The 19,355-nt window shown below is 39.0% G+C and overlaps 1 protein-coding gene across 1 annotated transcript; it reads left to right on the top strand.

Annotated features, from left to right (window-relative positions):
• The first annotated feature begins 591 nt into the window (after positions 1–591).
• On the top strand, positions 592–18,590 carry LOC139341583 (uncharacterized). Its single transcript, XM_070978145.1, has 8 exons — positions 592–964; positions 7,819–7,964; positions 8,070–8,682; positions 12,263–12,920; positions 13,600–13,667; positions 13,776–13,872; positions 13,977–14,095; positions 15,352–18,590. The coding sequence occupies exons 1-8, from the start codon at positions 764–766 to the stop codon at positions 15,880–15,882; spliced, it is 2,433 nt and encodes an 810-aa protein (XP_070834246.1). The 5' UTR covers positions 592–763; the 3' UTR covers positions 15,883–18,590.
• Positions 18,591–19,355: the final 765 nt, after the last annotated feature.

The raw sequence follows: 19,355 nt of genomic DNA, 5'->3' as shown, positions 1-19,355 counted from the left end.
GCACATGCTTGTGTTAATGAAAACAAGCTAGCAGATCAATATCCAAAAGGAGCAGCAAGAAACAGAAGTATGATTGAAAAATTTAGCAAGGCTGAGGTTAAAATACAGTCAAACCAGAATGTAAGAATAATTGCAGAGTGGGATAGAGGAAACAGCAGATGCTCCCACAACATTCAAAGAAAGGCAGGAGAAATGATAGAATAGAATAGAACAGGCCATTAAATCAAGGATGAAGTTTGGTCACACTGATCTAAGCAGTACATCAAACATAATGAATAAGCATGCTTCCAGTAGATGTCAACATTGCAGCCTACACAAAACGGTGGAACATTTCTTTTTATACTGTCCTAGATATTAACAAGAGAACCATACACTTAAAACGAGTCTCCAGATGAATCACATGACATTAGATATTAGGGAAATGTTGTAGATGAGTTCAGGTGATGTCGGGTATCAGTTACAGTCAGATAATTACAGACGGAGGTTAATCCAATAGTATGGTATCTGTTGTAATTCACACTCCAGTCCACAGGGTGGCTAAAAGCTGTTTGCCAACCACCATTAAACAGTAAAAGCCGAAGAAGAAGAACCGTTTTGCGTCTGTGTTGTGTCTGCTGGGAGCCATAGTCATTTCTGCAGACAGTGGAATCAAAGATACGCAAGTACGTGGATAAAATTCCACGTTTTCCGAGAAACTGCTTTCATTCATGCTGGTTTCTTCGCTGAGCTATACCCGTGTCAGAATACCGTACTGAGCAGGAACATGTACCGCCCAGGTAAACCTGTACACGGTCAGCCGCCGTTCGGACCCCCGCCACCACAAGGCCCTCCGTTCAGACTCAGGGGCCCTTGTGGTGTTCCTCCTCCTGGACACTTGCCCCCTGGACCTTGCGGCCCATTTTCGGCTTCAGCAATGGACAGTCATTTTATCCTTAACAGGCCTCCAAGTGGGCATTTCATCAGGGTACGTACCCAACAGGTTAATAAAGCTAGCTGGATGTTAGCATACATTATATGATTCAGATAAGGGATTAGCTAGCATAACTCTGACGGATAAAATAGGTTTATAGACACAGCGATGAAATTTGCTTCTTATTCGCAACTTCCAACTGGGTAGTTCACCTCTCGTACAGTGAGCGACTTATTTACTGAAGGGGTGTTGCACAATGTATGTAACGCTGTCAGAAACCACCTTTAAAATTTCTGAAATTACACTGCTTTTTTTTTTTTCTTTTTTTTTTTACTTCTAGACCACATTGGACTAGGTCTGGGTCAAAAACCACTATACCTTGACATGTCAAAGCCACACTAGATTGTCCCAGAGAAGCCAGAGGTTCTTAAAAACACAATACCAGATTTTTTAACCTTTTTTTTTTTTTACCTTGTATTTGTGAAAATTATCTTTTCATGCATCTGAACTGTGTCACAGTCAAATAGTTCCCAGAGAATGTCAAATACTATTTGTGCATGAAATGCTCATCCCCAGTGACGCCATGTGCTGGGAGTTAACTGATGAGAGTTAACTACCAGCAATACTACAAGTATTGCTTTGGCAAGAGCGATATAACTAATGTTTCTGGTTAAACAAATGTTACTCTTTAACAAAAAAGGTAGTGTAGGTTAAGTTTCCCGTAACTTCCCCTGGACTGCCCAATTGGAAGTTAACTTCAGTGTTGTTTTGTAGACCTCTCTGAGAATTAGCTATAAATGTTACCAGCTAGCCAATGTGTATCTCTGAATTTGCAGAAAAAGAAGGGTCACCTGAGTACACACCATCATAACTTTTTGTGTGGATTTCTCATCTCAACCAAATTGCTATTTTCCCTACAATCTCTTGCATTTTTTGAGACAAATATGACATGAGTCATGTGACCGACAAAGGTATCTAAAATCTCGTTGACATGTTGTTCTCTGACTTGTAGAGTGAATTTCAAGAAAAGCTTGCTTATATACAACCTATGGTCTTCACACTTTGTAAACCCATACCTGAAGTTATCCATGTTTGATCTAAAATACCCAAGCTTAACATTCAACTCCAGTTTTGTATAGTGCCCCCCACCCCATATTTACACGTTTACAGTGCTTATACATCCTTCTGCTGTAATTACACAATAATAGTGTGAGAAATGTAAAACCACATGTATACTTCAGTAGCATGTCTTCATAGGAGATGATGCAGGAAGCCCGGTATCTTTCTGCTGTCTTTTGACCCCAAGGTGGAAATAGGTCAACTCTACCCTATTTGTGCCAATGTTGACATTACAATATGAAGGCAAAAGAAAAATCATCTCTCAGTGATGAAACCTGTTGTAGGAGAGTGGTACGAGTGGATCATGTGACCAAGAAAGGTAGCATCTCAAAAGTTACCTATAGGTTGTACTTGGTTTTTGAAAGTATCCTCTTTGGGGCTTGTGGCTCAGTGGATTTGTCAATTGTTGCTCCCGTGACACTTCTTTAGAGTTCATACTAAATGTTTTTTTTAAACGAAGAACATTTTTGTATAGTTAAGCTTAAAGGTTGTGATTTGTAAGTTAGAACAGTTGAAAAACATACGATCCATCAGAATTACTGTTTGGACAATGTAAAAGTAGTGAAAAGCGACATAATAATACTAATGCAGAAATGACTTTTTAATTACCCCTAACTAACAATACAAAATAAAGTCCAACCATCTCAACCCCGGATGATAAGATTATCTGACAGTGGCAAGATTTTGATTTGATGTTCTGGCTATTCATATTACTTTTAGACGGAGATGGAAAAAGTATCAGAATATTATACTCAAATAAAAGTACAGTTACATGAAAGAAATGGTACTTAAGGAAAATAACTTACCTTGGTAGAAGTAAAAAGTAAGTCGTTTAGAATGTAATCTGATGTTAATTTTAGAGTAAGGACAACTTAAGGCTACAGTTGCATTCATTGTCAATCCAACAATGCTAGTGGAACAACGTCACATCATGCCACCCAGCCTTGATGTCCAAACCAACAGTAAATTTCCCACAGATTTTGCTGCCGGTGCATACCACTGATTATCAGATATACATATACAGTGGCCCTCTCCTGTATAAGATCACTAGAATTAACCAGAAAAGAGGACAAAAGTCAGACAATAACACACAAATGACAAACAATAAATAAAAAGAGCAAAAGACACCATGGCAAATGCGACAAGCAATATTAGGCTATGGAAAGCAAATGCTGCCTCCTTAACAGCAGAAACATCATTAAGGCAGACAAGTCAGAAAGTCAAAGCAGACAAAGCAGAAAGTCCTCACACTTGAAGGAAAAAGTTCCCAGCAATATAGTAAATGACAGACAGAACAATTAACATTATGTTCTAAATAAAGTGTTCCAAATAGTTATCTGGATATATATCCAGATAACTATTTGGAACTTAATAACAAAGTAGACTGTTGAAAAGTACATAAAAACAAGAATGTAAGCTGTAATCAAGGCCAAAGGAGGCCATACAAAATATTAAGCTTTTTGGTAATTATTTGTGAAAAAGGGCTATTTAGTCGTTTCAGTTTGTTTGTTATTTGCCAAATAAATAACAATAACATTTTTAGTTTTAAACAAGTTTTGGAAAGATATGACAGGTGGTCTAATAAATTTGTTAAGCATTGTGTATGTGTATGTATATATACATATAAACTCATCATATGATGAACAGTGAAACTGATCTCAGCCTCTAATACAGTTACCGTCTACAGATTTCCCATTTAAATGACCATATTGCAGAGGAAATTTCAGTTGCATCACAACAGACAGAGCAGTCAACTTTGTCAGCACAGTATGGATAATAATAATAATAATAAATAACAATAACATTTTTAGTTTTAAACAAGTTTTGGAAAGATATGACAGGTGGTCTAATAAATTTGTTAAGCATTGTGTATGTGTATGTATATATACATATAAACTCATCACATGATGAACAGTGAAACTGATCTCAGCCTCTAATACAGTTACCGTCTACAGATTTCCCATTTAAATGACCATATTGCAGAGGAAATTTCAGTTGCATCACAACAGACAGAGCAGTCAACTTTGTCAGCACAGTATGGATCAGCCACTTGCACTGGCCCCAGTATTTTGTGTGTCTGCTATACATCAAAATGGTAAGTAGATCATCATTTTTTGTTGTTGTTTTTTTTTTTTAAAGCAAAGTAGACTAGGTTGTTTGTGAGCTATGCTTTTTTTTTTTTTTTTTTGCTACATATTGCATCAGTTTAAAGTTTTGTGCAACCTAAAAGACTGCTAGACTTTGGTTATTACTTTTTTATCATTATTGTTATAAAGTTAAGTTTTTGCTTCAATCTAATCAAGGTTATTTTAGCAGAAATGATAATACTGTGATATATATAAATGTATTTTTTATTAATTATGAACTAATATCTAACAGGCAGTGTCTTTTAAATTGCTTCCTATATTTTACAGTGAAAATATAAAAGAATCAAGGAATGGCAGAGCATTGGACCAGGCTGAAAGGTATTTGCAGCATTCCTGTACAGCTGGAGTAAAGAGGAAGAAAGCTTGCAGACGGAAGTACACTGCTGAGTTCCTTTAAGAGCTATTTAGCGAATGCTGCTTCAGCCATGGAAGAGAAATCCATTATTTAATTTGTGCCAGCTGATCATTTTTTTCAGTAGAATTTCAGTCAAGTTTTATGAAGGCCAAAGATGTTGTTGCTACATTTTTTCTGTTATTCTTAGCTATGCTAGCAACATGATTATAAAGGCCCGATCACAACAGAAAGTTGCAGAGCTAAACCCTTTTCAAATGCTGTTGTGACCGCGCCTGAAGGATGGTTATGTTGGTCAGTCCTTCATTCCAGCACTTTGTCCAGAGTATAAAATTTGGACATTTATTGGATGGATTGACTGAAAGCCTGAATGAAGAATTGTCCCTCAAAGTTTTTTTTTCTTTTTAAACAAAAATCAATTTGTTTTAGTGTTTATAGTCCATGTTATTTTTGGAAATTTTCTGTAAGTCTACTGAAAATCTCCAACTCGTTCACTGAGATGTCATTGATCTGTTGAAACTTTTTGTTGGCTGAAAGTCAAAACGAGGACGTTTTCTGTAAATAATGTTTAAAACAATTATCTACAAACAAAAGAAAATCTATGTAAGCAGGTTTTGAAACGTTGGTCAAACATTTTACTCTCCTATATGTGTAGTAACCTATGATAATGTCTTAATTTCATCTGTTTTGTTTTATCACATAAAGAGAATTTATTTCTTATACAAAATATATCAGAAGTTTAAAAGAAAACCTGTTTGATGTCTTTCTTTAAGCTATTTCGTCTTTACTGTGGTCCCTGCTCTCAATACTGGCACACCCCACATTGTACTTCTGCTCTGCTACAAATGCGGGCAGCTGTGGTTCAGTAGGTAGAGCGGACATCTGCCAATCAGGAGGTCGGTGTTTCGTTCCCTGGTCTCAGCAGTCCACATGCCGAAGTATCCTTGGGCAAGATATGGAACCCCAAAACCGCCCCCGATGCTGCGCCATCGGTGTGTGAATTCTTACGTACATTGCTTTGGATAAAAGTGTCTGTGAAATGACTAATTGTAATTGTAATTGTGCAAATACTGCCACCAGTGGAAATACACACTGTGGCCTTGCTTATCATACCAACACTGTCTTGAGTACATCAAGTGCAGAAAACGTAGTGATGTATGGTGAAAAAGGAATACCATTCTCTGACAAGAATACCCATAAGATAAAGGGCAATGACACATATTTTCTGCCATAGCAGTAGTAGCTGATTTGCAATGTATCTCCAGCTCAGGGCCACAGTGTTTTCACAGACACCTTGTGCATACAGCAAGAACTGCGATTGGTCACCTTAGGTTGCTAGTAGGGCTGGGCGATATGACTGAAAACTGTATCACGATAGTGATAGTGTTTTATATCGGTCGATATCGATAATTATCAATATTTTTCTGACCTATTTAAAATAAGGACCAGGAGAAAAATACATTACATTTAAACATTTTTATTTTAAATTTAACCTTCCTCTGATTATAATCCCCTCAGCTATCAAGGCAGAAAGGAAAGGAAATGTCAACACAACCATGGAAAACACTCAAATAATAAATGTAAATAAAGTGTAAAAATGTAAACAGAGAGAAACCTGAGAACCTTTTTCTGCAGGTTTAGTGCAGGAAGTTCACAAGCTGATTCACCTTCTGGTGAATAAAATGTTTTCAAATATGTGCAGTGTTTTGGAAACATAGCAGAAACTGAGGTAGACTTGACATCTGTAACATACAAAAAACAAACATGATAGACAGTACAGTAAGATTGATTGAACTATAAAACCAGCCTCGACATATGAATAACTTTAGTCACTCTTCTTACTCTAAACATGCATGAACTCTTCAATTATATTTTTATTGCAAGTGTGTTTAAAAAAAAAAAAAGCACATGTAAGAGATGTTTATAACCTGGCTTCTCCTCAGTGCTCAGTGAAGCATGTCTTTAGCAATATGATATGCCGCTGCCTCCGTTATGTCTTTGTGCCTTTTAGATGATTTGTCATCAGGCACTGAAGCAGATACCTCTGCATGGAGGTCTGCTGCTTGTGCAGTGGTGCTGCGTTTTCAGATGTTGTTGGACGTTGGCAAATACGGCTGTGCTCCAAAGGGTGAGCGCGGTTAAGGTGGTTAAACAAGTTTGTGGTATTACCGTTGTTGGTGGGGATGACAGTTTTGCATAAGTTACAGACCACATTGGCCTAACTACGGTCCAACTTATAAAATCCAAAAAACTGATCTGAACTTGATACTGTTACATGATTGGCGTGTTAGCGTGTCTCTCTCACTGATTAGCGATTACTCCCTACGTTGCTCGGTTACCTTAGAGCAAGTGCCTTTGTTCATGCAACCAACCTTGCTTCGCAACTTCAGGTTTCTTCTGGCAAAGAAAAAAAAAAATTGAATGTTTAATTGAACACATTTTTTATTGATATTGATTACGTGTCTATCGCGAGACATATCGTTATTGTTTTATCGCCCAGCCCTAGTTGCTAGTATTTACTCCTACAAGTATATAATGCTGGGAGAGACTGTTGACAGTGAAGACAACATTATGCAATTTGTAGAACAGCTCAGTTGTCTTATTCTCAGTAATACACATCTAACAAACCCATTTCCACTGCAGATCCTCTGCTTGCTGCCTTAACAGCTGCCTATCGCAAGGAATCAAAGACTGTGAACGTGGTGATTGCACAAAATAGTCTCCTGTTCAGTGATGACACTCATATTTGGGCAAATACAGTGTTTCATATTTAATGGAATAGATTATTTAGTTTTTCAACATTCAGACAGAAAAAGTAAACCAGAATTTGACTGGTAATATACTTTTGCAGTTTACTGGTCTGCAAAGGAAGAAAGCACAGATTTAGCAGCATTATTTGGTCATGTAGGCCAACAGAAAAGCATTGATCCACGTGTCCTGGTTGTTCTTTACTCTGCACATTATTTTTTTTATATCTTTCTTTATTTCTGTTGATGAGCATTTTCAATCTGTTGAGCATGTCATTTCTGACAAGATGCAAATGATCAGCATAAGATGTAATATGACTCCCAGGCAAATAGTATGCTGTACATTGTCTATATTACAGCCACAGACTAAATGTAAAGTAAACTGTGTACACTTTTTATTCCATTTAAACCTTGGAATGTGTACAACCATCCCTTGTATTTACAAATTATTTAGAATCTGTAAATTTGTAATCAAATATCTTACATATGCTGTTGTAGTTCTGTCTTGATTAGCACTATAACATGAATTCTGAATACTCTCAGCCCCACTGTAGCAGCTTCTCCATAGACCATAGTACAGTGAATGCATTGGGAGGCAGGCAGCAGATTGGCCCTCCTGCAGAATCACCGCACACTCAAGTCCCACAATGGAATCCAATTCCTGTGGAACATCGTCCTTCAGACAACAGGTATATGTCTATTTGTGTTAATTGTTTTGTGTTTCTAAGCTGGAACATTCATACGAATGTATTTTTCATGTTTGCTGATGTTTGAAACGCATTGTTGATTTTCAGTGACAAAGCTGGTGAGGAATTCCTGAGATGCATTGCAGCGAATAAGCCTTTCCCAGATTATCTCAAAGGGAACATGGCATACAACCTGGCTGATGCATTTAAGTCAGCGAATGTCCTGAAAGAAGCAGTCAAATCAGACCCTGAGTTCCAGAAGCATGTGACCAGGAGCAAAAGCCACAGTCGAAGCCGAAGTCGTTGCAAAAGCCGGGGCAAATCTCGAGCCAAGAGCCATGTGCGAAGCAAAAGCCGAGCACGCAGCCGAAGCAGGGGAAGGAGCAAAAGTCGTGTTCGCAGCAAGAGTCAAGCAAGAAGCAAAAGCAGGGCTCGCAGTCACAGTCGGAGCCGGAGCCACAGCCGCAGCCGAAACAAGAACAGTCATGTACGGAGCAAGAGCCGAGTCAGGAGATCAAAGTCACGAAGTAGCAGCAGTGAAAAGAATCATGACAAAGACAAGAAAAGAAAGAGGAGCCCCAGCCATAGCTGCAACACCGGTTTTCGCAGCAGTAAGAATCTGATGGGGAATAGTCTGTTAGAAGGTCTAAAGCTAGTCATGAACAGCAAAGAACTGGAAGAACGGCTGCCCACCCTTAAAGATGCCATCCTCACTATTAAGGTAGAGTTCATAATTCTTTCTGCAAAATGCCTTGTTTCTGTCTGTGAGTAGTGTAAATCTCCAAAAATGTCTGTCTGATTCTTGAAGATAGTGTGCTCGGTACACCAAAGGCATTTGCATAATACATCCTAATCCAAAAGTTGCATTCAAAGCAAAAAGTTCTGTATCAACTACATGGAGCGGCAATTTGTCATAACAGCCTGATGTCTACCAAAACATCACAAGACAAACTACTAGCATGTATCATGAACAGATGTGCATCTAGTGTTTTTATTAACATAGTCCAAAGAGAGAGAGAGGTGTCAAGTAGATGAGGGGATGCTGTCCTGAACATAAAGAAATTACATAATTTATTTTAAAAGGACAGTCATTAGGTAAACAGGACCAAATGACCAGGAGCCTTTACTATGGCTAATATATTAATTTAATCATAAACAAATTATGCCAGTGGTAGTGTTAGTGCTTGTAGACACCAATTATTCCATAAGGACCTCTCGATTAAAAGATATAGGCCTACATAAATCCTAGCCATTTGCATCTGGCATTTATTATTGAATTATTACCTATAGTCTATGCTGCAGCTGACTGCTGGCTCATCACTGCATTCCCGATCCTAAACAGCACCAGATGCACAGGAAGATGTTTTAATATGGGGAGCTGTCAACTGAGAATACAAGTGTAATGACATGTTGTTACAATTGTTGGTTTCTTTGTAGATAAAAGAGCTTGGTCTGTACCAGCTCTATATGGAAAGTGTCCTGAGACAACTTCTGTTGTGATTTGGTGCTATACAAATAAAATTGAATTGAAATTGAATTGAATTGTATTTTTAGCGCAGAATAGGGCCTCTGTGGCAATGTCACTCGCAATAGTAACAATGACAGTGGCAACAACGCATGCAACCACTCACTAGGCTCACAGCCATGTACTATACACATACATACCAGTGATCGTGTTTTCATTTTGGAAATCTGTGTAACCCGTCAGTCATAGCGTTCTGCATCAAGTTGCATAGGAAATGTAAACAACTGATTTCCTGTTAGCCAACGCAAAGCAACGCATTGTCACGAAGCTGAACAGTTTTCCCACTCAGTTTTAATGATATGGTCCTGTTATGGGCATATTCATTGAAACACACATACAATAAATTCATTTAAGTTATCCTTCTTGCAAATACAGGTACTCACCAGCAGCAACAACGTCAGCTGTGCAGCAACAGCATTATTATTGGCAAAATCCATTTACGTTAGCTTGTCTACAGGTGCTAAGCAACAACAACTGCACAATAACAGAAACTGCACAGCAGCAGTGTTATCACGGTTTTCCATGCTCTACCAAACATAGCTTTGCATTCTGGTGTGTTGCTAATGAAGCGCATAAGGAGATTTGATATGTCCAATCTGTCCAAAATGTTACAGTGCGCATGCATAATAGGGAGGTGAGTCAGCCTTTTCTGGCTCATGGTGCTTCGCAGCCAAGTTTTGAGTTGGTGTAGACTAGAGAATGACCTGACTGATGAGGCAGCTGACATAGGGAGACACAAAGTTTAACAAATCTCTCAGCTCCTTTAAACAGTCCCATGGTTCCCCCTGTGCAATGCTGTCAGAAATTTGGCTATTTCCTGGGCAGAGCTGAAGGTCTGTTCTTTGCCAAGTCACCCAGTAAAGTCAGCTGCATTTGCAGGCCTGATCCGTCTATCTTTGGGGAGTGGAACCTCATTCAGCCCAGACAAGTTTTGATTTGCAGGATTGACAACAGTGATTTCTGTCTGGGCAGCCTCCCTCACAGCTCTTGGTCAATCCTTTGATCTAGTTCTGTATGGACTAAGTCCAGAGCTCCTTAGAACTGACATTTCCACTGTGCCTTTCCTGAGTCGGACACCGCAGTTTCAGGTTCCGTAGTGTTGCGAAGACAAGATGGGGTTTTGCTCACTCTGTTGCAGGCTGCACAGATGTTAACTTTGGCCATGAGCTGCTTTAGCAAATCATTCTCCCAAAGTACCTGCATCCATTGTGGAAAAGCTTTGATGCATTCCAGGGCTTCACCAGCAGTGGATGTTCTGACTTGTTTTGAAGACCTCTGGCCTCTGCCCTTGAAGGCCTGAAAGGAGCCTCGCTGCACACCAAACTGAAATATGTCACTTTCATTGCTTGCTTATACAGTCCAGGAATCTTGGCCTAAGTCTCCTCCCTCATTGTCTTGTCCTGTTCCAGTGCTTTTAGAGTCTCGAGATGTGTCATATATGTGGAGATAACTTGTGAAATGGTATTGATGCGGATGCACTGTTGGGTAGGGCATAGTCTAAAAATGTTGCACACCACTTTTTCTGGGCCAAAAAGAGACTGAAACAAACTCTTGCATTTGGACGATTCTGATGACTACAGAAACTCTTTGAAAAAAATGCAACACGTCAGCTATGAGTCTTACTTGTCTCGCTGCTTCCTGCGTAGTGAGGTCCAATGCATGATTACCGCAGTGGACATACAAGGAGCCTGGGCACTCTGCTTTCAGTTTGGTTTGTCCACCATTGATGCATCCAGACATGTTAGATGCACCATTGAAACATTACCCCTGCAGTTGCACCTATGAACAGCACTGAGGATGATGCCCTGTTCTTTCCCCAACAGTCAGGACATCATTATAGCACTGCTGACATAGCAAGGACGATGGCAGGATGTATCAGGTCAAGTCACAGGTTTCTAAAAAGAGTGGCTCACCTTTCTGTGATACTCATCCTGAAAATCCTGATTCACTTCCACAACCACATTTAAACCTTAGACTGCTTCAAATAACTTGATAGGATTGGAGACCAGTGCACTGGTATGTTTGGTATAACGAAATATTTTAATACTGTTGTGTATATTTCATGAAGTTCCACTGAAATTCATTTTCAAGATTTTTTTGTGCAAAAGCTATGCTGCTGTGCATATTGATAGATGCTTTACAAATATTAAGTGGTGAGCTCCGGTGTGTTCTTGCCTTAGTTCACACACTATACGGTCTGCAGCAGTGCCCTTCTTGGTATCCACCTCCATATCTGTTTATGTTTAGGAAGTTTCCTATTTGTTGCACTGACTGCATTACAGCTGCTGCAGCGATCAGCCTCTTCAACTTTGCTTTGTTTGGTGCTGCCATACTGTAGGCTACTTTTAAAGTATGGCTATTTAACAGAGATGTGCATTACATCAAATAGTATTCACAATTACACCATGTCTTAATAGAGACTAAATTCCATGATTAGGCCTCTCAATTTCACTCTCCATTATCACTAAGAATTTCATATCTTTTTATCAACTGATCACACCTTTTTAAAAATATGCCTCATACCTAGCAATGGGGTCAACACCTCCTCTGTAAGATAAAAGTTTCAGTCCCTTGCCTTTCTGATTTTGTAAATCACTCACCTTGCTAGAAGTTTGTAGGCTAAGTTAGGGGCTCTCTGAGAATGTGAATATGGCCCCTGGCTTCTGGACAAAATGTAAATTCCTGTATATGCAGGTTAATCTAAACATTAGTAATTATGTATGACAACACTCCCTTCTGTTAATTGTATGTAATTGTTGCGATCTCTTCTGTATAGGCCTCAGATGAAAGCAAAAAAGTGGAGTCTGTGCCTGATGAGCACAGACATCAACAGCATGACAGTCAAGAGAATTCAGTGTTGGAAAACGACAGTATGCTTCTTCCTCATGACAGAGTAGGAAGTGACTTCTCTTGGCTCCAGACACAAAATCAAGAGGACTGCTCAATCCAGAAGGCTGATGAGCTTGAAGACGAAGAGTCATTCTTGTATGGGAATGAAGACATTGGAGGAAAACCAGCCTCCTCTACTGCACTTTTTTCAGCCTTTTCCCAGACTGGAGAACATGCCAACCTACAGGAAAAGGATAGTCTTGCTTTTGGCAGTCAACAGCATCAGAACAAATCCATGTTCAGTTGCTTTGGGGATCTTCTTGATCTGAAGCAACCCCTTCAGATGACTTCCTCAAGCTTTGCCTCTGCTAATCTTAACAGCAGTGAGTGTGAGAAGATCAAAAACATATTAAAAAGTCTGGGTCAAGCAAACATCAGTGATATCATGGTGAAGATGCAGGGGCAGAAGGAGGGGAAGCAGCTGTCTCCTGCACCTCTCAGTTCAGACCCAGCAGCAGCAGCAGCAGCAGCAGGCTTAGCATTGCCAGCAGTGAGTGACCCGAATGTACGGCAAGCTCTGGAGTCTCTACAGTCACTGATCAAAGGTGAGAATCCTTTATTCAATGAAAGATTCAACTTAATCACTCAACTTGTTAAATTATAGTTTATTTATATTTGATATTATAGCTGTTATATGGCTGTAAGGGGTGTAATGGTACGTGTGTTGGTCCTGAATCATTCAGGATGCAATGTTCAATTTTGTATACGACTTCCTTGGATCAGAGTGTCATGTGATCAAACATTTACTGGCAAAGTAGCCTACGTCTACTCCTCACACAGGGCTTTGCCTCAGCATTATAGTTTCCCAGTTAGTCATACCAAAAATGTACAAAGATAAGTTGATTGGACGAAAACTGTTTGATGACATTGTTCAACTGAAGTTTGATATGTCTGTGGAAAACAGTTCACTTCTGCAACACCTAAAAAAAAAAAAGTATTTTGATCTGTAAAAGTGTGGGTGCATTGTTTATGTCTAGTTTATTTTGGTGCGTGTTTACTTGCCTAATGGTAGTCATTTAGAATTAAAAGATTTGTCAAGTTAATTTTGGATCTGTTTTCTCTCCAGTTGTCAAGGATAAGATTTTGTGACAGCTGAACCTGGAGGTGTACTCAATAAGTTGGAAACTTCTGCCACCTGGCTTGATGAATTATGTTCTCTGTCTTCACTGTTTAATGCTGTTACTGTAGAGTACAGGATTATGTTGTTGTTCTGTCTTCCTTAAGCGACAAAGGAGAAGCGGGAAAAAAGAGATATCAGTGGCACATCTCAAATATCCTCTGATAAACACAAGGTAAAGGATCTCCAAGCTGTGAAATTTATTGCCCAAGATCTGAGAGGTTGAACATATTCAAGAATGGCAAAACCCCTTAATTTTGAAATTGTCACTTGTGTTTCCCAGGCATGTGACGATGAAGAACGGAAGAGGGAGAAACATGTCAGAATGAGCAAAATTGAAACCTTGATGAAGGAACTGGAGGAGTTGTTGAAACAGAATGGTAAAGCAGCTTTCTCTAAAGACAACCCTGTACTTCCTGATTCCACCCTCTTTGTTGTCTTCTACACACTAAAATAATCAATATACTTCACTGTCCATTTGCAGCATTGAGTTTTCTGACACCAGTAATTGGGTTTTACTGCCAGAAGTGTGAGGAGTTCATTGGAGATCTGAATAGTGCTGAAAATCATTCAAGCATCCACCACCATAGTAACTCTAGCAGTGTAAGTATACTTCCTATATACCTCTGAGTCTGATATTTATTTAATTAATTAATTGTCAGCAATTCCCATGAAAAGACCAGATCAACACTGAATTCATTGTGTGTGTATCAAAACATGATATATGTTCCTTCATTACCATGAAAACTCACAGAGTTTATACTCAGTCCAACATGCACAATCCTGCTGCCCCAAATATTCACTGGAGCACCAAATGTGGATTAATCCTTTTTCAAAGATTGACATCTTCAGCGTGTAGGGCTTGGTGCTGACCGAGTCACAGACAGGGTAGGAAAGACGGAATAATGCATTGTTGGTTTTGGTGCTTTTATAGAGTATGTTGACAAGAAGAAAAATGTAATTAATTGTATAAGACACTATATTCTTAAAAAGGAAGGGATGCTTAAGTCCTCAGTGTACTTTAAATGGCCTAGTTTATACGTGTCATCGGTCCTGCATATATTTAGGATAAGAACATAATAAAATAAGCAGACAACATTTTGAACTTATATGGTGAACTATTCGTTTGCTCACCACAAAATGTGCCTGCATAACATTGTCAGAATGTGGTCTTGTGAAAGCTACTTCACCAAAGACCTTATCCAAGTGCATTGTCTTTGTAGCTGTAGCTTTCTAGCTTCCAGTTTAGCATTTTTTGAGTTGTAACAGTGTTTGAGATTAGCCTTTTTCATCACTAAGAGCGCGTCCCCATGAACTAACTTAGGTACGCAGGCTAGCCTTTTACCTCAACCAAAAAAATTGTCCACATCTACTTTTCTTGACAGTTGCCATGATGCATGTCATTGATGACACATCACATAAGTATGACACTACCACTGTAACTATGTGTGTTGCATTCAGGGATCACCTCAATCACATGGTATATTAAAAGTGATTGCTGTCCAGAGAATTTTTTTGTATTTCTGAGTTGTTTTTTTTCTATTTACGAATTGCCTTGTGGGCCAGATCAAATGCTAACAAAGGCTGCATGTGGCTTAGAGGCCAGACATTCCCCATCTCTGCTCTAATGGGTATAAATCCTTTGATTTTATCAATCCAATGAATTTTCATCTACTCTCAGGGCAAACATTCACAAACAACATAACATTTTATCCCTGTTACTGACAAGACCCTATCAAAAGAACAATATGTATTCCCACAGTTTCTTATGTTTACTGACCACCCCAGTCTCAAGGTGCCTATAGAGTCTTTGGTTTCTTTATCTTCACACTGTAAAATTGTTTTTTATTTGTTTTTAGCCAAAAGTGCAGATGGACAAGCTTCCTGGAGACAGCAAAGCACACTTGCACTATTTCAGCAGCAGCAGTAACCAACAGCCACACCCTCCAGACAGGAGGGATCACAGGGACTACGGTCATCATAGAGGTTCAGGAGACCACAGGAACCACGGAGACTATCAACAAGACTGGCGAGATAAGAGAGATCACAGAAGTCACACGGCCAGCCAGGAAAATATCTCCTTGAAAGAAGAGATGAGAAAGGAGAGGATGCTCATAACAGTGTCCAGTGGACCGACACCTCTTCCAAATGTCAGTGTCAAGGAGGAGGTCAACAAGGACCTGCAGGCCATCAGAAGCCATAACAAAGCTAAAGTAGAAAACACAGACAGCAAGAGAAAGTCTTCCAAGAACAGCAAAGAAAAAGACAAAGTAAAAGACGAAAGCAGTGATAGTAGTGGCAGTGACAAAGGAAAAACCCCCAAAGCTAAAACACATAAGAAGAAAAAGAAGAAGAAGGAGAAAAAGAAGAAGAAGACTGATAAGTCCTAATTGTTGTATTATGCTCATCAGTTTCCATATCCATACCAGACTGATCCCTGAGATGATGTCGGCAGCTTGTTGCTGCCTAAGGTTCCACACTTAAAAAGGTTGAGTTTTATCAGGACACTCCAGGGTACCACATTGTTGCTTTCTTTTCTCTTAGCCTTAGTTCTTTTTGTATTGGTGCGATCAGAAGATGGAGGAAGCCATCAAGGACTGATTCATTGTTGTGCTTTGTTACTGTCAACCATAGTCAAAAGAGAAGATTAATATCAATTTTGTCCTTGTGCATCTAGTATAATTAGCACCAAAACTGGAAGTGGGGGAGTTCTTGGAGGTGAATTTTCCAGTGTGCTTCCAGTGTTTATGCCAGCCAAGGTCACACACATCCCAGGGTGAACTCTACTGGAAGCAAAAAGATGAAATTGATAGAAATTTGTTTTGGCTGTTTTACATTTACATCTTTCCTACCTGTTTTTACATTACAGTGAATACATATAATTATGGTATGTCTTAAGTATGACCTCACATCCTGGATTCATTTTTTATTAAATGTTTGAAAAATTAAGCAGTGCCTTATTTGTCTTCAAGTCCATCTTTCTCAGTACCATTGCTGTTGCATGCACATTTTGCAAAGACCAACACCATTGTGGTATTAGAAATGCAATGCGCACATTGTGCAGTTCCTTCTCCATCTCACTTGTCTGCATTTTTACCTAAAATATAAAATATTATCTCCTGTTATGACATTAGATGAAAGAAAAGCACAGAAGTATGTTTACAGTTCATTAAAAAGAGTTAAAAATAACTTAAATAAATGAGTGGTCACGTGAATACTCTTTGCAGTGCATTGATCAATCTTTATAGTAAAGCATCATCAACGTCTTAAGGCTTGCCTGACCACATTTTAGGTGGACTTGGTCAGTCTTCTTGGACAACGTCAAGAATAAAATGTGTCCGTAAACCAAATTTTACAGGTGGGCAGAATCCTTGAATGCTGCTTTGATAGAATGTAACCTGCTGCTAAATGTAATTGTTGCCAGGATAATGGTCATGACTTTTTGAGTGAGCTGATTTTATGTCTGTCACAGCAAGGAGAGTGTGGTGGATAGTTAGTTTAGAAAATGTAGGACTAGACTAGAGTTGGTATCTTGTGCGTGTTTGTGGCTTCCTTAAGGTTAAGAAAGAGCAGTAGTTTCAGTTGAATGCTAATGAACCTGTGTCATGATTCAAGTCAATACACACTTCTGTAAGACCATGGTCTTTCCCTAACCTTAAATCTGTGTAATATAGGCCTTCTCCACAGTATTCACTCTGAATTATTCAAGTCAGATAAGCACAAGTGTTACTACCAACATTACAAAGGCTCTCTTCCCAGTAACCTGTGACAGTGAGCAGACATGCACAGCAGCACAGGACATGGTTTCTGTCACAGCATACTGTATCACACTTCTCAGTTTGGCCCTTACAGAGGCAGGCCAACTGGATGAAAAGAATCTAAGCATGGCTTCTTCAAATTCTTTCTGTATGAAGAGAGTGTAAAGTGTAGTTTGTGTGAATGAACTGTCTGCATGTAGGTAACACATGACCCAGTCAAGTTCGAGACATGCTAAAACTGAAATAACCTTTCCTTACTGTGATCTCTCCCACATAGGCTTGGATCCACATGGGGCAACCTTAATGGATTTCTAAAACGGCCCACAGGGCCAGAGGACAAAGAAAGTCACAGCCTGTGTTTGAAGTAAGCATTTATGTTGGAAAGTCACAGGGTTCAGTCAAAGCTAGGGATGTCCCAATATCATTTATTGCTCCTGTGCCTTAAATATTTACTATGTGCCAATACAGAGTCCGAACAAATGTTTCTTATTTGGTTTTCTCTATATACGGTAATTCAGTTGTATTTAAGTGAACAGTAAACCTAAGTGAGGAAAGAAGCTGCTCTGTAGTCTGGTGGTACAGCAGCAGAGATTTCTGTATTGCAGGGTGAAGTGGCTGTGGCTGTGGTGGGTATTGCCTTATAGGATCCTTTAGGCTCTGCTCAGGCATTATATCACTGATAGGTATCAAAGATGATGTCAGTGATTTATATGCTTGTAAGTAAATGGCTGTTGCCAACAGCAGTCAACCCAGTGAACCAGCAAAAATACTGAATTCCCTGCCAAGGTAAGTGTCCTTCACTTGTCTGAAAGTCCAGGGGATGCTGAAGAAAACACTACGAGACGTAAATATTCTTGCGGGAACAGAAAAACAGTTGTTCTCTTTTAATCTAAATCTGCAGCAGTAAGAAATGTTCGTTTACATTAGGATAACATAAAAGCGTGGAAGATCTGCACCCATTGCTTCTCAGAGTTTCTCTCGCTTTTTAATCCTATGGTATATTCAGAGTTTATTACGACCAAACATGTTGCATGTCCAGCTTGGTCCAAATTCAGCACTGAACATCTTTGGGTTCCCAGCAATATACCCACAAGAAGAAGTTGAACAGATCTCCAGATATAAGGACGTACACACACAGATTCCTTGCTTTATAGGTAATTAAGGTGCTTAAGATAATATTTTTAAGTGCTGTGTATATGCTGATCACTGGATTGATTTGTAAAGTGAAAGTGGCTTTGAAGATCCTATTATAATTCAGGTCCAGCTACTGGAACAAGACTTCAAAGCTGATGGATGTAAGATCTTCATGCCTGGAAAACTGTCTTAATAAAGTGAGGACTAACTCTAGTGTGGTTTGTCTACTTCTTTTCTTTTGTACTGTCTTTGTGTTATTGGCTTTATGGTCTTAGCAGCTTGCTTTTAGCCACTATCTTATTCCCTAACAGCTAGAGCCATGGTACTATAGTATCTGTTGATTCATACTGTAGTATATCTATAAGACATGAAAACTGGATTAGTAGACGATAAGATAAGATAAGATAAGATAAGATAAGATAAGATAAGATAAGATAAGATAAGATAAGATAAGATAAGATATACCTTTATTAGTCCCACAGTGGAGAAATTTCAGGTATTACAGCAGCAAAGTGGATAGCAGGAATATAGGGCATCAGTAAAACAAACAAACAAACAAACAAACACATTAAATATCAAACAAACTAATATAAACAATATAAACAAGGAATATAAAAAGTATGAAAATATGGACAACAGGTACTGACTGGATGATAGTACTCCTGACTGGAGTTTGAAGTAATTGTCTGTATTGTGTCCCAGTTTTCTTGTTATTTTAGCCTATAATGATATTCGAATATTCCAGCCACAAAATACATTGCAGCTAAAGGTTTTTGTTTTTGCCAGTGACAGGCCCAGATTGTTTTAAGTGTCTGACAACAGAGCCAGAAATGTTTGTTAAAGAGTAAGATCAGGTTTGTTTAAGCAGAAAAAGCTGCTACAGCGCTCTGGCCAAAGCGGGCAGAATATCAGGTTTGTTTTTTGTTTTTGTTTCACGGTACCTTTTAAACTTCCACTTTTAGGCAGAATAT

Source organism: Chaetodon trifascialis, chromosome 13 (assembly GCF_039877785.1).
Source record: "Chaetodon trifascialis isolate fChaTrf1 chromosome 13, fChaTrf1.hap1, whole genome shotgun sequence".
Taxonomy (NCBI): domain Eukaryota; kingdom Metazoa; phylum Chordata; class Actinopteri; order Chaetodontiformes; family Chaetodontidae; genus Chaetodon; species Chaetodon trifascialis.
Note: the sequence above shows the minus strand (reverse complement) of the source record. Positions and strands in the feature narration are given on the sequence as shown.